This window comes from Neoarius graeffei, chromosome 1 (assembly GCF_027579695.1).
Source record: "Neoarius graeffei isolate fNeoGra1 chromosome 1, fNeoGra1.pri, whole genome shotgun sequence".
Lineage (NCBI taxonomy): Eukaryota > Metazoa > Chordata > Actinopteri > Siluriformes > Ariidae > Neoarius > Neoarius graeffei.
In genome coordinates, this window is record NC_083569.1 from 97,478,412 (window position 1) to 97,494,734 (window position 16,323).

Below are 16,323 nucleotides of genomic sequence, written 5' to 3' on the forward strand. Positions count from 1 at the left end.
GCCCATCTTTGCTCATCAAGGCTAGGCCTTTCTTGAATACTGATTTTTGTACCAAATCATGATTATAATCACTTGTTGACATCACCTGTTTCAAGTCATATCATTATTTAATTGTTTTACCTCATTACTTGCCCTAAATTGCCCAATCTGAACTTTTTTGGAATGTGTTGCAGGCCTTAAACTCTGGAATGGATGTATATTAATAAATCAAATGAAGTTGACTTGACAAAACATGAAATATCTTGGGCTCATACTGTCTGCAATGAAATACAAGTCAAAGTAAATTTAGTCATCACTATTTTATTTTTATTTTTTTATTTGCATTTTCTATACTGTCTCAACTTTTTCTGATTTAGGTTTGGACAACCAGCAATTAAGATGTGTAAGTGTGTATTTATAAGTCTGTATATTACACAAACACACCCCACTTCCACCTTTTTTTAGACATGATAAAATATTTACCAAGAATAATTACAAAATTGTTTCTATGTACATGTCATGACATCAGTACTTCCATCCTACAAGTGGCCATGTTAAATAAACAGGATCCTGTTCAGTTAAAGTATATTAACCCTTACATGTCTGTAACTTCAGAATGATACATGCAGTAAAAAATATAAATGCTCGTTGCACATACCCAACATATTTGAAGTAGATTGTGTGTAGCCTTGTGGTCACCAATGGCGTATACACTCGATATGTACACAGACCTCTGAACAGGAAGTGAGACAGCACATTGCCTGGAGCCCACTCCGCTGACTTCAGGTCAGTTTCAGGAGCTTAACTTTCCATTCACCAACATTTTCAGATCAAGCAAAAGGACTGGTGTCAGATCAGGACCACTTTTGCCCACAAGAAACAGCGACACTTCCTTATGTCTAAACTTGACAACGTTTCTGTTCATCTGCTCACTTATTCTCTGATAATGAAGTGAGTTACTGGCACTCAGAAAGGAAGAAGGATGTGGAAGTCTTTTAAAAGACTTACCTGGAATTTTACCCAGCTCATCAGAAGACAGCAGTGAAAGCCTATGCAGGAAAAATGATGACGTGCTCATAAAAGAGAATTCATAAGAGACACATATAACAACAGAGTAAACGTGTCAAATCTGTTCCCTTGTTTCAGTGAACTTTAGCTTTATACACTTTATGAAGCTCTGCGTGTTTTAACAGAGCCGTGGTGAGTGTCCGTGACACAGTTCATGAGAAGTGAGAAAGCAGCTAAACCACTTTCATACAATTCACTGTGTGAAAAGACATTATATAGACCACTCTCTTTGGCCTTGCATTCACAGCAATTTTTTTATAGATTAAGAGACCTCAGACACGCTGTGAGTGAGGAAGTGTTTTTGGTGACTTGGACTTCATCTAGTGTTGAGTCAACAGTCTCAGTCGAGCTGCAGCAGGACGGAAGAGTCTTTAAGTAATACAGCAATGTGGACCTTTAATGGATACTGTCTTTACATCTTTGTCATACTAATCTTTGGGAATCTCCAGGGTATGTACAAAGATAAATATGGGGCATTTTTTAATGCACATTGAGGTATAAACTGTTGATTATTCAATGAGCTTTCTTCTTCATAATGTCGTAAGTCAGGGGCAAAAATTTTTACACAGACTTAGGAAAATGTCCAGAAATGAACAATACACAGCATGAATGACTGCATAAAGTTTTTTTTTTTATGTTTGCATATTGTATTACACTGAATTGTCCAAATATAAGCATTAATTAAAAAAAAAAGTTGAATAGAAAAAGTTGTGCTGTGAATATATTTTCTAAAATGCGTGAGGTTTGAAGTTATATTGCGAAACCATCCTGGACTGTTAGGATTGCTAAACATTATGCTTTTCATTTTACATTCAGTACATTTTTAAAATGTCATTCTATTACCTTTAATAACATTTACTGGTATTTGTCATTTGTCACTACAGTAACAGGACACTACTGCTGTTTAACATGTTTCTCGTGTAGCTGTCTTACCACTCTATCTTTTAGAAAAAAAATATGGTTAGGTTCAGAAAACCTCAGGCCTTATCTATGAAAGAAAAAAAATGGGTGTAATTGTATAGTACATGCATTTTGTACTAGCTACTTGGTTACTGCAAATTATAAGAATATTATAATTATAAATATTTTTTCATGTATGTATTTCATGTATTTTTTCATGTACATAGAAATGTGCCACATTTCTATATTTACATGTAACACACTCACTCATACACAACACTTATGCACTCTCTTAACACACTGTCTATCTCACTCTCACACACATGCACACAATTTGTGCACTACATTTCTATATTTACATGTAACATTCATACACTCTCAACACAGACACACAACTCATGCACTAAATTTTTATATTTAAATGTAACACTCATGTACTGTCTTCACTCTCTCTCACTCATATATGAACACATACTTCACTCTCTTAATACACACTATGTCTTTCTCTCACTCACTGTAAGATACAACTCATGCACTCTCGACACACACCCTCTCTTAGACACACACACCACTCATGCATGATGCACTACATTTCTATATTTACATGAAACACACTCACTGGTATACACAACACTCATGCACTCTGAACACACACTCACCCACACACCACCCATGCACTACATTTCTATATTCACATATAACACACACAACACTTATGCACTCTGAACATACACTCTCTCTCACACACACACAACTTATGCACTTCATTTTTGTATTTACATGTAACATATCTTCACACACACTTAAAAAAATGGCCTGTTAAATTAACACAAAAAAATCTTGTACATCGGTTGCACTTATTAAAATCATATCCACTAAGACCAATTAAGTCATGTTCAGTCAAATAAACATGACTTAATTGGTCTTAGTGGATATGATTTTAATAAGTGCAACCGATGTACAAGATTTTTTTGTGTTAATTTAACAGGCCATTTTTTTTCAGTGCACACACACAATTCGTATACTACAGCTCATCTATATCTACATGCAGTGCACATACTTTCCCCCTCTCTCTCACACACACACACACACACACACACACCACTCATGCACTACACCTCATCTATGCCATGTGTTACATCAGTGTAAAGGCCAATTTATGCTGACAACCTCGCAGATGGCATCGCAGATGGCGTCTGCAAAGCCCCCCCTTCACAGACGCTCTGCGCGCACCTCCCAAAAATTGTGACCACCGCAGACAGCGTCGCAGACAAGAGGGCTCTGATTGGTCCACTCTACATCCGCTGTACACGCACTTCCGCTTCCCTACTTTCCCGGTTTGGTTTGTTTTCACGACCGCCATTTTTAAAAACACGAGCGAAGATGGAGCAGCACGAAGAGCGGTTGATCGAGGAAGTGAGGAAGTACGTACATCTATACGACTCCAGTTCTAGTCATTGTAAGGACAGCGGAGGATAAACACTCCACTAACCACACCCACCAACTACTCCTAGCGATTTCGCGACTTCGCGCCCCCTTGCATTGTGGCAGTGAATAACATCGCGCACGCCTATTACTCCCCGCTCAACGATAAATTACAACTGTCTGCGAAAAGCTATCTGCGAAAGCCTTGTCGCAAGAGCATGCAGAGCCCCTAACACTTTCTCTCACACACACGCACACACACAAACACATTTTGTAACTCAACACATTTAGTTTGTACAGTACTTACAATGGACAATATCACAACATGTTGTAAGTGTTTACATATGTTGTATGTATGAGTTAAGTATACAAGTATTTTCCTTTTCCTGAGCAAAGCACTCTTTATTCAAGCCTGACTAATATCCTTACTACTTCCCAGGTGCCTGGGACAGGTGATCTTTTAGTTTTTACTTTTGCATTTTAGTAGTGATCGTTAAAATCCTGATGCTTAACTGGAGTAAACAAGTTGGATAGTTTCTTTGTTTTGCAGATGCTTTATGTTACATAAATAAATTAATACATTAATTTCTGACCTCTTGGCTCACATGGGTTTTGTTCATGAGTTAGGCACCAGATATGCCACCAGATACATCAGAATACAGGAAATCAAATCTAGCTAATTCAAAATTTCCCAGGGGAGGACCTCCGGAACCCCCCCCCCCTTAATTTAGTCACAGCATGGCCACCCCTTGTATATCCTTGGCCCCCCTTTGGCCACCCCATGTAAAAAATCCTGGCTACACCACTGCATGCAAAGTAAACTGACACGTCATATAGTTCGTGTATAATGACAATTATTTTCAGCCTGAGCTTAGGTAAATGTTCCAGAGCTATTCTGGCATATCCACAAATAGCAGGTGTTTGTGCATGTGTTTATTACAGCCTTAGTCCTATCATTTGGTCAACTGTTATTTTTTTTTCCTCCAGTATGGCTCTTATTTAGCTGGAATGAGAACCTACACGTATGACATTAGATTAGACTCCTAATAGAAGTGAACTAGAAAATTGCCTACAATTCAAAAATTGTACCAAAACTATTCTGTAATCTTGAAGGAACCTGATTGTGGAGCACATTGTGTTACCAAGTTCTTGGTGAGTTTGCTCTGTAAGACCAACAAATGTCTTTGGAATGTCTTAGTAATCATTCATCACTGTGTGTTTCACTGAGCAAATCTATACTGACATAAATTCCGATTAACAGTGTGAGAATTTTCACGCTGACAAAACACAGCAACATTGTGCTCTATAGTTGACGTTTATGTGTACTTCTCATATGTGTTTGTGTGATTGTATTGACGCAAATGAGAAAGAGGTGGTTTACACTGTCTGTCTGTTGCCATCCTCAGAGTTGAGGGTCAGCAATCCAGGAGGCTATTCTGCAAATTTCACAACTAGCTTGTCTGTGAAGGTTCTCAGTCAGTACGTTTACATGCACATCCAAATCGAGCTGCTGTCGGTAATCGAGCTAAGGGTTCCAGAGAAATCCAATCCTACATGCACACAAGGAAATCGAGCTATTGTGTGAGGTACATTGTGCACCCGAGCCACAGGTGGCGCTACACACCCCATCGTGTTGGTACACTTCCGGTTGTCGTCATGAAGAAGAGCTATTCAAGAGTATAAACAAAGTTATCAGTTCCGTGTTCACAAGAAGAGTGTTTGTAGTTTGTATGTACGAACAGAAGTGTTCCTAATAATAGCGGCTAAGGTGAAGTGTCATGCCGACCGAGGCTGTTTTTTTTTTTTTCAACTGAGGCTGTTGTGTTTCCCACTTGTGCTCTCGTCACTCGTCACTTCTGGAAGGGGCAGTGCTGAAGTAAGTAGCTCGACTACGTAGCTCGATAGGGTACATGCACTAAGTAGCTCGGCAAAAATCGCATAATCTAGGTCATGTAGGTTGATTACGAGAAATCAAGTTCAGTTCAATTTCAGCCTAGCTAAGGTGTTTCCATGCCATTTAGAACTTCGATTTCAGTCGAGCAACGGCAGAAATTCGATTTTCTTTATGTGCATGTAAACGCACTGAGTGCTAACCACTACACCACTGTGCCGCCTCAGTTTATACTGTTAGACACCAAATACTTTATGTCTTTTGGAAACTGAAATGAGGTTCACCTGGCAAAAACCTCCATACAGTTATGGCATTGAAATAAACTTCGTGGTTCTCCAACCAGTCCTTGGAAGTCAAGTCAAGTCATTTGTATAGTGCTTTTAACAATAAACATTGTCGCAAAGCAGCTTTACAGAATTTGAACAACTTAAAATATGAGCTAATTTTATCCCTAATCTATCCCCAATGAGCAAGCCTGTGGTGACGGTGGCAAGGAAAAACTCCCTCAGACGACATGAGGAAGAAACCTCGAGAGGAAGCAGACTCAAATGGGAACACATCCTCATTTGGGCAACAACAGACAGCCTGACTATAACATTAACAGTTTTAACATGAAGTCAGTTTTGTTGACGTTGTAACTCTTCATTGATGGAAACTTGAGTGCAAAACTGTTCATGACAACTGCAGTCCTAAAGTTAGCAAGTCAACTGTAGTCCTCAGCCATAAAAGCATTACTGTAAGAGTCCAGAGCGTCCTCCAGGTATAACCCTCAACTGTCCTCATTTGGAACCACCCAAATGGTCCACATTCTACCTCTATTCCTGTGTTGTGAGTTGAGATAGAGCTAAAAAAAAATGTGGGCCATTTTGAGAAAATTTGAGAACCACAGAATAGTGCAGTGATGTAGGGGAGAGCGGTGAGACTTGCGATACACTTTCAGCTTTTGTAAATTGTGTGAAATGATTTGCAGATAGCGTCACATTCATATTGCATTAGAGAGTATTTACTGTACCCTCTTACCACATTAGTTTGTCAGCTTGTCACATATACTGGCCTTCAGGCTTCACTTTTTCTGTTATTATTGTTTGCAGGGAGACATGAGACATTGAGGGGAGATATGGGACAATATGTTGGGAGACTTGGGACATAGTGGGGAGATATGGCACAAAAATAAAATATCTAAGCTTAAATGTTTAATTTTTATTTATTATCAAAATTTGTACCACATGAACTGTATGAACCCACAATGCTGGTACAGCTATAGAAAAAATGTCAGTTTACCCAAAACCTGATGAAACAAAACAGTTTCATTCTCAAGAAGGAATGAAATAAGTTTAATAGTAATAATAATAATAATAAGAAGAAGGAGAAGAATAATTTACATTTATAGTGTGCAGGCTGCATGAATATATGATCATCTGCACAGCACAAAGATTAACTATAAAACAATATCTACTTATTAAAAGCTAAAAATATGCAATAATATAAAAATGAGCTAAAACTATGATAAAAATATAATATAGAAAAAAGATAGAATAAGTCTTATTAAATCTTACTTATAAAAGCTAACTTAAAGAAATGCGTCTTTGACATATTCTTAAAATTGTCCAAAGTTCTATAGTTACGAATACTACTTGGTAACGAGTTCCATAGTTTTGGGGCAGCAGCACAAAAAGTCTTGTCCCCCAATGTCCTCTTTGTTCGCTGTCTTAGAAACTCAAGAAGAACCCCATTATTTGCTCTCAAAGAATAGCATGATGTACCCTTTGTGATAATTAAGGAATTAATATATTCTGGGACTAGCCTGTGAATAGCCTTAAATGTAATTACTAGTATCTTAAATTTAATTCTAAATTGCACTGGCAGCCAGTGAAGCTTAAAAAGCACAGGCGATATCTGATCAAAACATGAAACATTGCAACTAAGGTGCACAGCTGCGTTCTGGACATGCTGTAACCTCGAGAACTGTGTTTGCAGCAAACCATATAATAAACACAGTAGTCAATTCTACTAATGACTAGAGCATGCACTAACTTCTTAGTTGATTCAGTTGATAGAAACTTTCTAATGCATCTAATGTTGTGCAAATGAAAATAAGACACACTACAAATCTTATGTGTCCCCATACAAAGTTGCTGATCAAACCAGCAGCCCAGATTCTTGGCCTCTTGAGCTGGAATAATCTAATGATCACCAACAGCAAGAGAGCCTGTGATGACCTTAGACAATCGTTGTCTTGTTCCTATAAGTAAATATTCAGTTTTATCATCATTAAGCTTGAGCCGGTCAGTCAGCATCCATTGATGTACAGTATGTCCTCTATACAATGCTGCATTGCTGTAACTGCTTCATCTTGACTTGCTTACGAATCAGGTTTAAATGAAAGATAAAGCTGGGAGTCATCTGCATAACAATGAACGCTAGGTAGATGTGAGTTTACAGTCTCAAAAAGCTTGAATGCATAAATGATAAACAATACAGGATCAGGAAGTTTAATCCTCATGCAGGTACATGCCCACATTTTTAACAAAAATTTTTTAAACAATTTTATATTTGTAAACCACAAGAAAAAACCTGTAACTTAATGAACTGTCCCAATTCTTGGGCGGCATGGTGGTGTAGTGGTTTGCACGGTTGCCTCACAGCAAAAAGGTTCTGGGTTCGAACCCAGCAGCCAGCAAGGGCCTTTCTGTGTGGAGTTGGCATGTTGTCTGTGTGGGTTTCCTCTGGGTGCTCCAGTTTCCCCCACAGTCTAAAGACATGTGGTTAGGTTAATATGGGACGGCCTTGGGCTGAGGTGTCCTTGAGCGAGGCACCGAACTCCCAACTGGGGAGCTGTTAGCATGGCTGCCTACTGCTCTGGGTGTGTGTGTGCTCATTGTGCATGTGTGTTCACATGGGTTAAATGCAGAGAGGAAAGTTCATAAGTGTGTGATGAATAAAGTTGTGCTTTCTTTCTCTCCCCATCTGGCCATTTTGAAAAAAATCACCCCCTCCCCCCAGAATTTAAGTTGATTAAATAATATTATATATGGTAACTCTAGGCTACATACTTTAATTTCTAACAAATCCCCAATTCACCAGTGCACATTACACTATAAAATGGAGGTGAAGGCGAAGTACAAAATACAAGTTTTGGTTGATAAAAATATTGAACTGCATGGACCTCACTGCAGTGTCCAGCTTTGTGGCTCCAAAGGAAGTAGGTTACTCTAAGGGGCAACATATAACTTCTGATGCAATCTAAAGCCTGATTGGTTGAAATTAATTTATGGGAGTATAAACTGGCCCAAGTCTCCCCCATCCCAAGTCTCCCCGCTGTCCCCTATTTGGTGTGTTGTTTGTGCCATGAAAATCTCACAGGCCTCAAATATACTGCTTAATTTATGGAAAGTGATAGATAGCCAATCAGGTGTATTGGGCATGTGCCCAATGACCTTTGTTACTGGGGGGCAACAACCATTGATAGAATGCAACTTATGAGACTGATTGGAATGGTGGCCCTGAATGGCAAATCACAACCACAATGGGAAAACACAACAAATCGCAAAACTGAAAACACATCCACAAAGCAGAAAATCCAATGACATAAAATTCTTACCAGAAATAGTAGGGACGTGCTATCAACAAGGATCGTCGCTGATTAGACAAACACACTGCCCGTCAATGGTCCTTCTTCCCATATCCTGATTGCTTCACTGTTTCTGAGACCTGGGACCAAATGGCATGTGTGGTGCATTTCCTTCCAGTAAAAAAAAAAAGGGCAGTGTGGTCATCCAATCAGTGATATCCAATCCTTATTGATAGCACGTTCCTACTATTTCTAGTAGAAGTTAATGTTGTTTTTTGGTTATGCTTTTTGTTTTGTTATTTGCATTTGTTGTGTTTTCCAATTTGTGGTTGTGATTTGCCCTTCAGGGCCACTATATGTGTGACTCAGCCATTACACTACCTACCAATATCAAGTTAATAGCTCGCACATCTATAAACGTAAAATCAAAGAATCTAAAATACATTTGGAAATAATGTTGGCGTTGGTCTAAATTTGCAACCAGTGATTGCTGCAATATTTTATGAGTATGAATGGAAGCTTGCTCACTTTTGTGTGCTTTTGGTTGTGACATTGTGTAACTGTGTTGTGTAGAAGTGACAAAGTACACTCAAATTTGCATATAAGTAGTATGTTTCATGAATGTAAAATGAAAAAAAAACACATGTGGACACTCAGTGGGGGAGATTTTTTGCACATACTGATGTGTTATGTTTTCCTCTGCTGCAGGTGTGTGTGTTGTTTTGGCCGACACAGTGATGGTGCTCAAAGCTGGGAGCTCCCTGGATCTTCCATTAAAATATCCAGTCGAATCAGGGTTATTAGTTCAGTGGGCCTTCAATAAGAGCGCTTTTGCCGAATACAGTGCAGACCAAAATTACACATTTCTGGACTCACAGTTCACTGGACGGTTAAAGGGGGATGATGATAAAGTTGGAGTAACTGTACAAGATCTTCGACCTCAAGACTCTGGAACCTTTGTGGTGACTGCAAATAGCATTAATACACAGTATCCAACACAGATATTTAAAGTTTATATTCAGAGTGAGTATGATTTAATTTTCATCTCATCTCATTATCTCTAGCCGCTTTATCCTGTTCTACAGGGTCGCAGGCAAGCTGGACCAGTATCCCAGCTGACTACGGGCGAAATGAAAATTTTAAACTTATAAAGATTAATTACATAAACATATTTATTTACATATTTATTGTTAATTGTTTCACCTCTCCTTGTCCATATATTTTAAATAAGTGTTTTTAGTCTGACCATCGCAAACTTGTAGCTTTGTGAATGTTTTGTTACAGTAAAACATTGTAGTTGCAGTTTCATGGGATGCTTGTGTGTGTGTGTGTGTGTGTGTGTGTGTGTGTGAATGTATGCATAGGTCCTATAACAGCTGTGCAGATTGAGAAGTCTCAAACATGGCTGACATCCACAAACAGTTGTGAAGTTGTTGTGAAGTGTGCAGCACCCGGAGCTGAGAGGGTCTCCTACTCATGGAGCGGCTATCAGATTGCAAGTGAAGCTCAGCTGCAGTTCAGTCTCTCACCAGCAGAAGGAGCTGTTACACTGAACTGTACTGCAGCTAACAGCATCAGCTACGGTTCTGCTACAGAGACACTGAGCTGTGAGCAGAACAAAACAAGTATATTTGCACCTTACCTTCTGGTTTTAAAAGGGGGGGGGGACAAGATTGCAGGATTCATATTTGTTGGTGTTTTCATGACCATTAAGCAACTTAGTTAGGTCTGCTGCTGAGATATCCAATCAAATCCACTTTTCTTATTCCTTCATTCACTCCTGAGTGTGTGGTTTTAAGAATAGGGACATTTGTATAATTATTTTTTGAGGCTAAAGTTAGATTTTATTCAGAGATTAATAAGCTGGTTGACGAAATAGACAGCTTGTTTGTCGCTAGATTTTATATCAATATTTTTGTGGGAGTTTTGCGTGTGTGTTTATATTATTTTTTATTTTATTAAGCTTCCACCTCAGATACAATAAATAAACACATAATTTTAAAAAAATGGTGGGGGTCACACAACACAGCTAGGCTCCAATAACAGTGTGCCCTATAATAATTAAAAGGGGGGGGATGAATATACATATAAATAGAACTAAATAATGAATATAAATACATCATCACATCACAAAAAATATAAATAAAACTAAATAATAATAATCTTTACTTAATTGATATTCAAAAGCCCATTCAGCAGAAGCCTAAAAAATATTCATCTCACAGAAACATGCTTGTGGATACCATGAATTAAAATATATTCTAAAAACCTCATAACAAAAGAATATAAAATTTAAAATTATAATATTCCAATTACTATGGCCAAATATTGTTTATAATATTATTTGTGTGTGTGTGTGTGTGTGTGAGTGAGAGAGAGAGAGAGAGAGAGAGAGAGAGAGAGAGAGAGATTATGATAAAAATGCTATTGCAGACTAACAATAGAACAGTTAGAGCATGGTAAAATGAAATGTCTCTGATCTGGAATATCTCATCTCATCTCATTATCTCTAGCCGCTTTATCCTTCTACAGGGTCGCAGGCAAGCTGGAGCCTATCCCAGCTGACTACGGGCAAAAGGCGGGGTACACCCTGGACAAGTCGCCAGGTCATCACAGGGCTGACACATAGACACAGACAACCATTCACACTCACATTCACACCTACGGTCAATTTAGAGTCACCAGTTAACCTAACCTGCATGTCTTTGGACTGTGGGGGAAACCGGAGCACCCGGAGGAAACCCACGCGGACACGGGGAGAACATGCAAACTCCGCACAGAAAGGCCCTCGCCGGCCCCGGGGCTCGAACCCAGGACCTTCTTGCTGTGAGGCGACAGCGCTAACCACTACACCACCGTGCCGCCCCTGATCTGGAATATGACGTGTATAAAAGAAAATGAAAGTGGGGCACAATGGACTTGTGGTGAAGTGTGCATTTGACTCAGAATGCAAGTTGATTATTTTGAATTATTTTAAATTGAATATTATTTTTAATAGATTTGGGTGGAGGGTGGCACGGTGGTGTAGTGGTTAGCGCTGTCACCTCACAGCAAGAAGGTCTGGGTTCAAGCCCCGAAAGCGGCTAGAGATAATGAGATGAGATTTGAGTGGCATTCTATGGAGTTTGTAAGTAAATATAATCACATGTGTAGACAAAACAGTCTTGGCATTCATGGCACTTATGTGGAATTAATTATCTGTTGTATTTGGTATTTCAGAAGTATTTCTGTTGATGTGGGGTGACAGGTAATGTACATCAATAACCTAGTTCTCAAAATGGAATATGATTTTATGGCTACAATTGGAGTTTTATCCCAAACAATATAACAAAGGTCCAGCATTTGCAGACAAATCGCACTTGTTCTGGTATTAAAATAGAGCCTATCGTGTCTGAAACAATTATTAGATATATGAGTGGACACTTTTGTGAGTCGTTTTGTGGAATTTTTTTGGTCATGAGCTTGAGATTGCTCAGAAGGTCAAAATTGGAGTCTGCAAAGTACAGTACCAGTCAAAAGTTTGTACACCCCTATTCATTCACCGTTTTTTCTGTATTTGGACTATTTTCTACATTGTAGAACAACACTGAAGACATCAGAACTATGAAGTAACATATGGACAGTTTTGGGAGGGTTACTTTTAAAATGCATTGCACTATAGATGACAGAACACGTGCTAAAATGTAATTTGTAACATATTACATTAGATTACTCAATATGAGTAATGCATTCTAAATACTTTGGATTACTTTCAAATTGTCTTACAGTTCATGTAACAATATGTGGCATTCACAAGATACTGCTTTACTTCTTATTTGACTATTCTGTTGTTGTATCAACTGGCTGAAGTCATTTGACTAAACCTGATTCTAGATACGCTGACATTGTAGAACTTGCTTGTTTTGTTCTTACTAATAATTTTTTTGAGTTTAACAACCAGTTATTTTTTACAGATTTCAGGTACTGCCATTGGTACGAGGATGGCACCCTCCTATGCGATTATCTTTATGCATCCAATTGAGACACTTATTCTCCAGAATCCTGTTTCCCCATTCATTTGGTGGCGTTTTATTGATGACATTGTTTGTGTTTGGACTCATGGTGAGGAGGCCCTTTTAGCCTTCCTTGATTTTGTAAACCAGATCCACCCGTCTATCAGGTTTACTGTGGATTATTCTCCTGTTGGAGTTAATTTTCTAAGCCTTTGGTCTGCTTCTGACGTCCCCTTAATTTACATAATTTGCTGGTACGGGCGAAGCTGCCCAACCCAGACACTAACTCGGCTACACAAGGTTCTTGTGGGCCATGTGGAAAGTCACACTGTCAGATTTGTAGTATTCTTCCTTCACAAACTTCAATCACGAGTACAACTACTTGGGCTACTTTTGCCCTTGCCAGTAGTGGGGCCAACTGCACCTCTACCAACTGTATCTACATTATCACCTGTACCCTGTGTAAAGACCAGTATGTTGGCCAGGCAAAAATGTTTAGACTTAATGTTAATAATCATAAAAGTGCTATTAGAAACACTAGGGTAAACTCGGGTAACAATTGTACGCAGTTGTATGAACATTTTACTACGAACGAACATTCTCAATCTAACTTGTCCTTCATCATTGTACAGGTGTGTTCCAAAACTCAGGATCTACTGGAAGCAGAAAGAGATTGGATCTGGAAACTAAAAACAGTGCACCCTTCAGGTCTGAATGTTAATGACGGTTACTGTAGTCAGCTTAGAGGCCCACGTGCCACTCATTCCTAACCCTTTTCTGATTGGCCTTTGGGTCGCTGTTCTTTATTGGTCGGTTTACCATTGTAAACTTTTAGCTATTTTTGATTGGACTTTCATAATTATTTGCTTAATTAATGTAATTCATGCCACTTCGCTCATGTTTTGACACTAATGGCTTTCTGGAATATATATGTATATATGTGTGTGTGTGTGTGTATACTGTACAGTATATATACTGTGTGTATACTCCTCATTTCCTGTCTTTTCTCAGTCACTCCATGTACTGCTGTTTGTACATTTACAGCCCCACTCAGCTCCACTCAGCCCAACTCAGCACCGCACGGCTCAGCCCAACTCAGCCATGTTGGTAGTGGAAAAGCCCCAATACAGTGCTCGAAGAAGATCCCTGTGTGGGATAAAAAATTTGCTATTGGAAACCGGCTTTTTGTTAGTCTCTCTCTCTCTCTCTCTCTCTCTCATATATAGACTAACACTTAGCAAATGCTATGAGTAGGCTCACAAAAGCCATTTGAAGTTATGGCTGGTTAAAAAAAAAACGAGAAAGAAGGCCCAAATTTTCCTTGATCTTTTCTTTATTTCCAGAACTGTCAGAATATAAAACACTACAAACATGAAAATATTCTGGTTTTATCAAATTAACATTTAGTTATCACTCAGTATTCTGAAGTGCATTTTGTGTTTCAGCAAATCTTAAAAATGACACAAGAGAAAGAAAATTGGTACTTTAGCTTTTCTTGATTTAAAATGATAAAAACATAAAATATAATAAGTAGGCCTATAATACAGACATGCCCTGTTCAACAATCAGTGAAAGCCCTGCGTCGACAACCATATTCTGAAACAGTTTTGCTACCCAACATAAACAGCACTGCACATGAATAGGCTAAATAACGTGTCTCAAAGCTGCAATGCTGTACCGAGCGACGTAGCTAACAATAGCTAGGTAAGATAGATAATATGCCAAGTGGTGTCTGTGAAGATTCTCAGGCTACATCCACACGACAAATGGCAACGAGATGTTATTTAAAAATATATCGCGTCCAAATGGGCAACGATCAGTAAAATATCAGGTCCATATGGCAACGCAACGCTTGCTGAAAACAATGCAATACACATGCCACACCTCTAGGGGCGCTGTAAGACGGTCCCTTCGGAGACACCAGAACAATAGAAGAAGTAAGGACGCATGCGCATAAACTATTATGCGCGAGACTTCATATTAGCCACCAGAGGTGGAAAGTAGCGAATTACATTACTCACATTACTGTACTTGAGTAGCTTTTTTGTGTACTTATACTTTTTCAAGTAATTTTTAAAGAGTGTACTTTTACTTTTACTTAAGTATGTTTTCTTTTAAGTAGTGTACTTCGGTACATTTTACATCACAACCGTTACTGAGTAAAAAAAATAAATAAATAAAAAATAAAAAAGGCTAAAACAGAGAAGGGGAAATGCGTTCTGGAAATGAATCACGGGAAGGACAATTGTCGCGCGCGCGAGTCTCACACAGACGATGACGGACATGCACCGGCGCTTTAAGGGGGGGGGGGGGGGGGGGGGGCTCAAGCCCCTGAGCCACAGCCAATCAGGGGCCTTGTAATATTAATAAAATAATAAACTGTCGGAATCGTGGGCCTACATTAATGTACGGATAGAAATAAGGTTAGAAATAAATGAGCGCACAGTAGCCTGCTGTAAGAGACATGGTGGATGTGGTTCGCGAAACGAACACCCACAACTGTACCAGAATAAAATGTAACAAAATGTAACGTCACACACGAAAGCGCGCCAAAGACTGCAGACTACAGAGACACAAATTTAGAGGCTTTGAAAGATGAAGCGTTCACATGTTAGCGGGGCGCATAAAAGGAAAAAAAGAGAGATGCAGGTAATGATAGAATCGTTGCCTAAAGTCACAGACTTTTTTAAGGTAAGGATCACCAATCTGTTCAGAATATCAGCTACTTATCAGTTATCAGCCTACCAGCAGCTAGGCTATGTGCAGCTAGGCTAGATATGCTATGATCTGTCCAACAGTAAAATAAATCAGTTGTGATTTGAATACGTGTCGTGTGATTTGAGTTATAATCCTGTTAGTATAATAGCATATTTCGATGGGGATAATAAAATTTCTAAAATGGCATCTACTGAAGAAATTGATGAAAAGATTGTAGCCTATAGAGTGCTCCGAGATGATGCTAAAAATAGTAACCATGCGGTCGGCGCGGCCAACTTGGAAGTCACTCGCTCCAGAGCGCTCATAGAGTACACATCATAGAGTAAACATTCACCGCTTCGTTTCCGCGTTAGAGGGCTTAGAAGCTTTGATTTTTTAATAATTTAGACATCTGAAGTGATGGAGCACTACTGTGAAAGTTTGGATAAGCAGGCACGGGAGCGTTATGCTGAGAAGGTACGTTTCATTGGGAATGTAGATCCATACACTGTTAGTGAGAAGGAATGGAAAGCTGACCCCAGCTTGTTGCCGCATAATTATCAATTATTTTAGTCAGTGAATAAAATGTAGGCCTAGTATGTAACTTGTACTAACAGCATGTGTACATAAACATTACTAGGCCTAGATCTTAAATGCCATTTGATGCAACAATGCACTGCAGTAGACATAAGCTACCTAATGTGACAAATATATCCATTAATCATTGCTGAAAGTACATAGAAAAGATAATAGTTTGTATCACATTTATTTTAGTAACTATGAAATTCAAGACAATTTAA

General features: G+C 38.8%; 1 protein-coding gene across 3 annotated transcripts in view; it reads left to right on the plus strand.

Moving 5' to 3' along the window:
* Positions 1-1,330: 1,330 nt before the first annotated feature.
* The window catches only part of LOC132874253 (CD48 antigen-like), a 45,772-nt gene continuing 30,779 nt past the window's right edge, over positions 1,331-16,323 (plus strand). Inside the window, exons 1-3 of one of the 3 annotated variants that reach the window (XM_060910477.1) lie at positions 1,331-1,497; positions 9,543-9,857; positions 10,199-10,459. In XM_060910477.1, the coding sequence (XP_060766460.1) occupies positions 1,434-1,497; positions 9,543-9,857; positions 10,199-10,459 (640 nt within the window). In that variant the 5' untranslated portion in view covers positions 1,331-1,433. The remainder of the gene's footprint in view (positions 1,498-9,542; positions 9,858-10,198; positions 10,460-16,323) is intronic. The other 2 variants (XM_060910393.1, XM_060910310.1) reach the window with 2 other exon arrangements.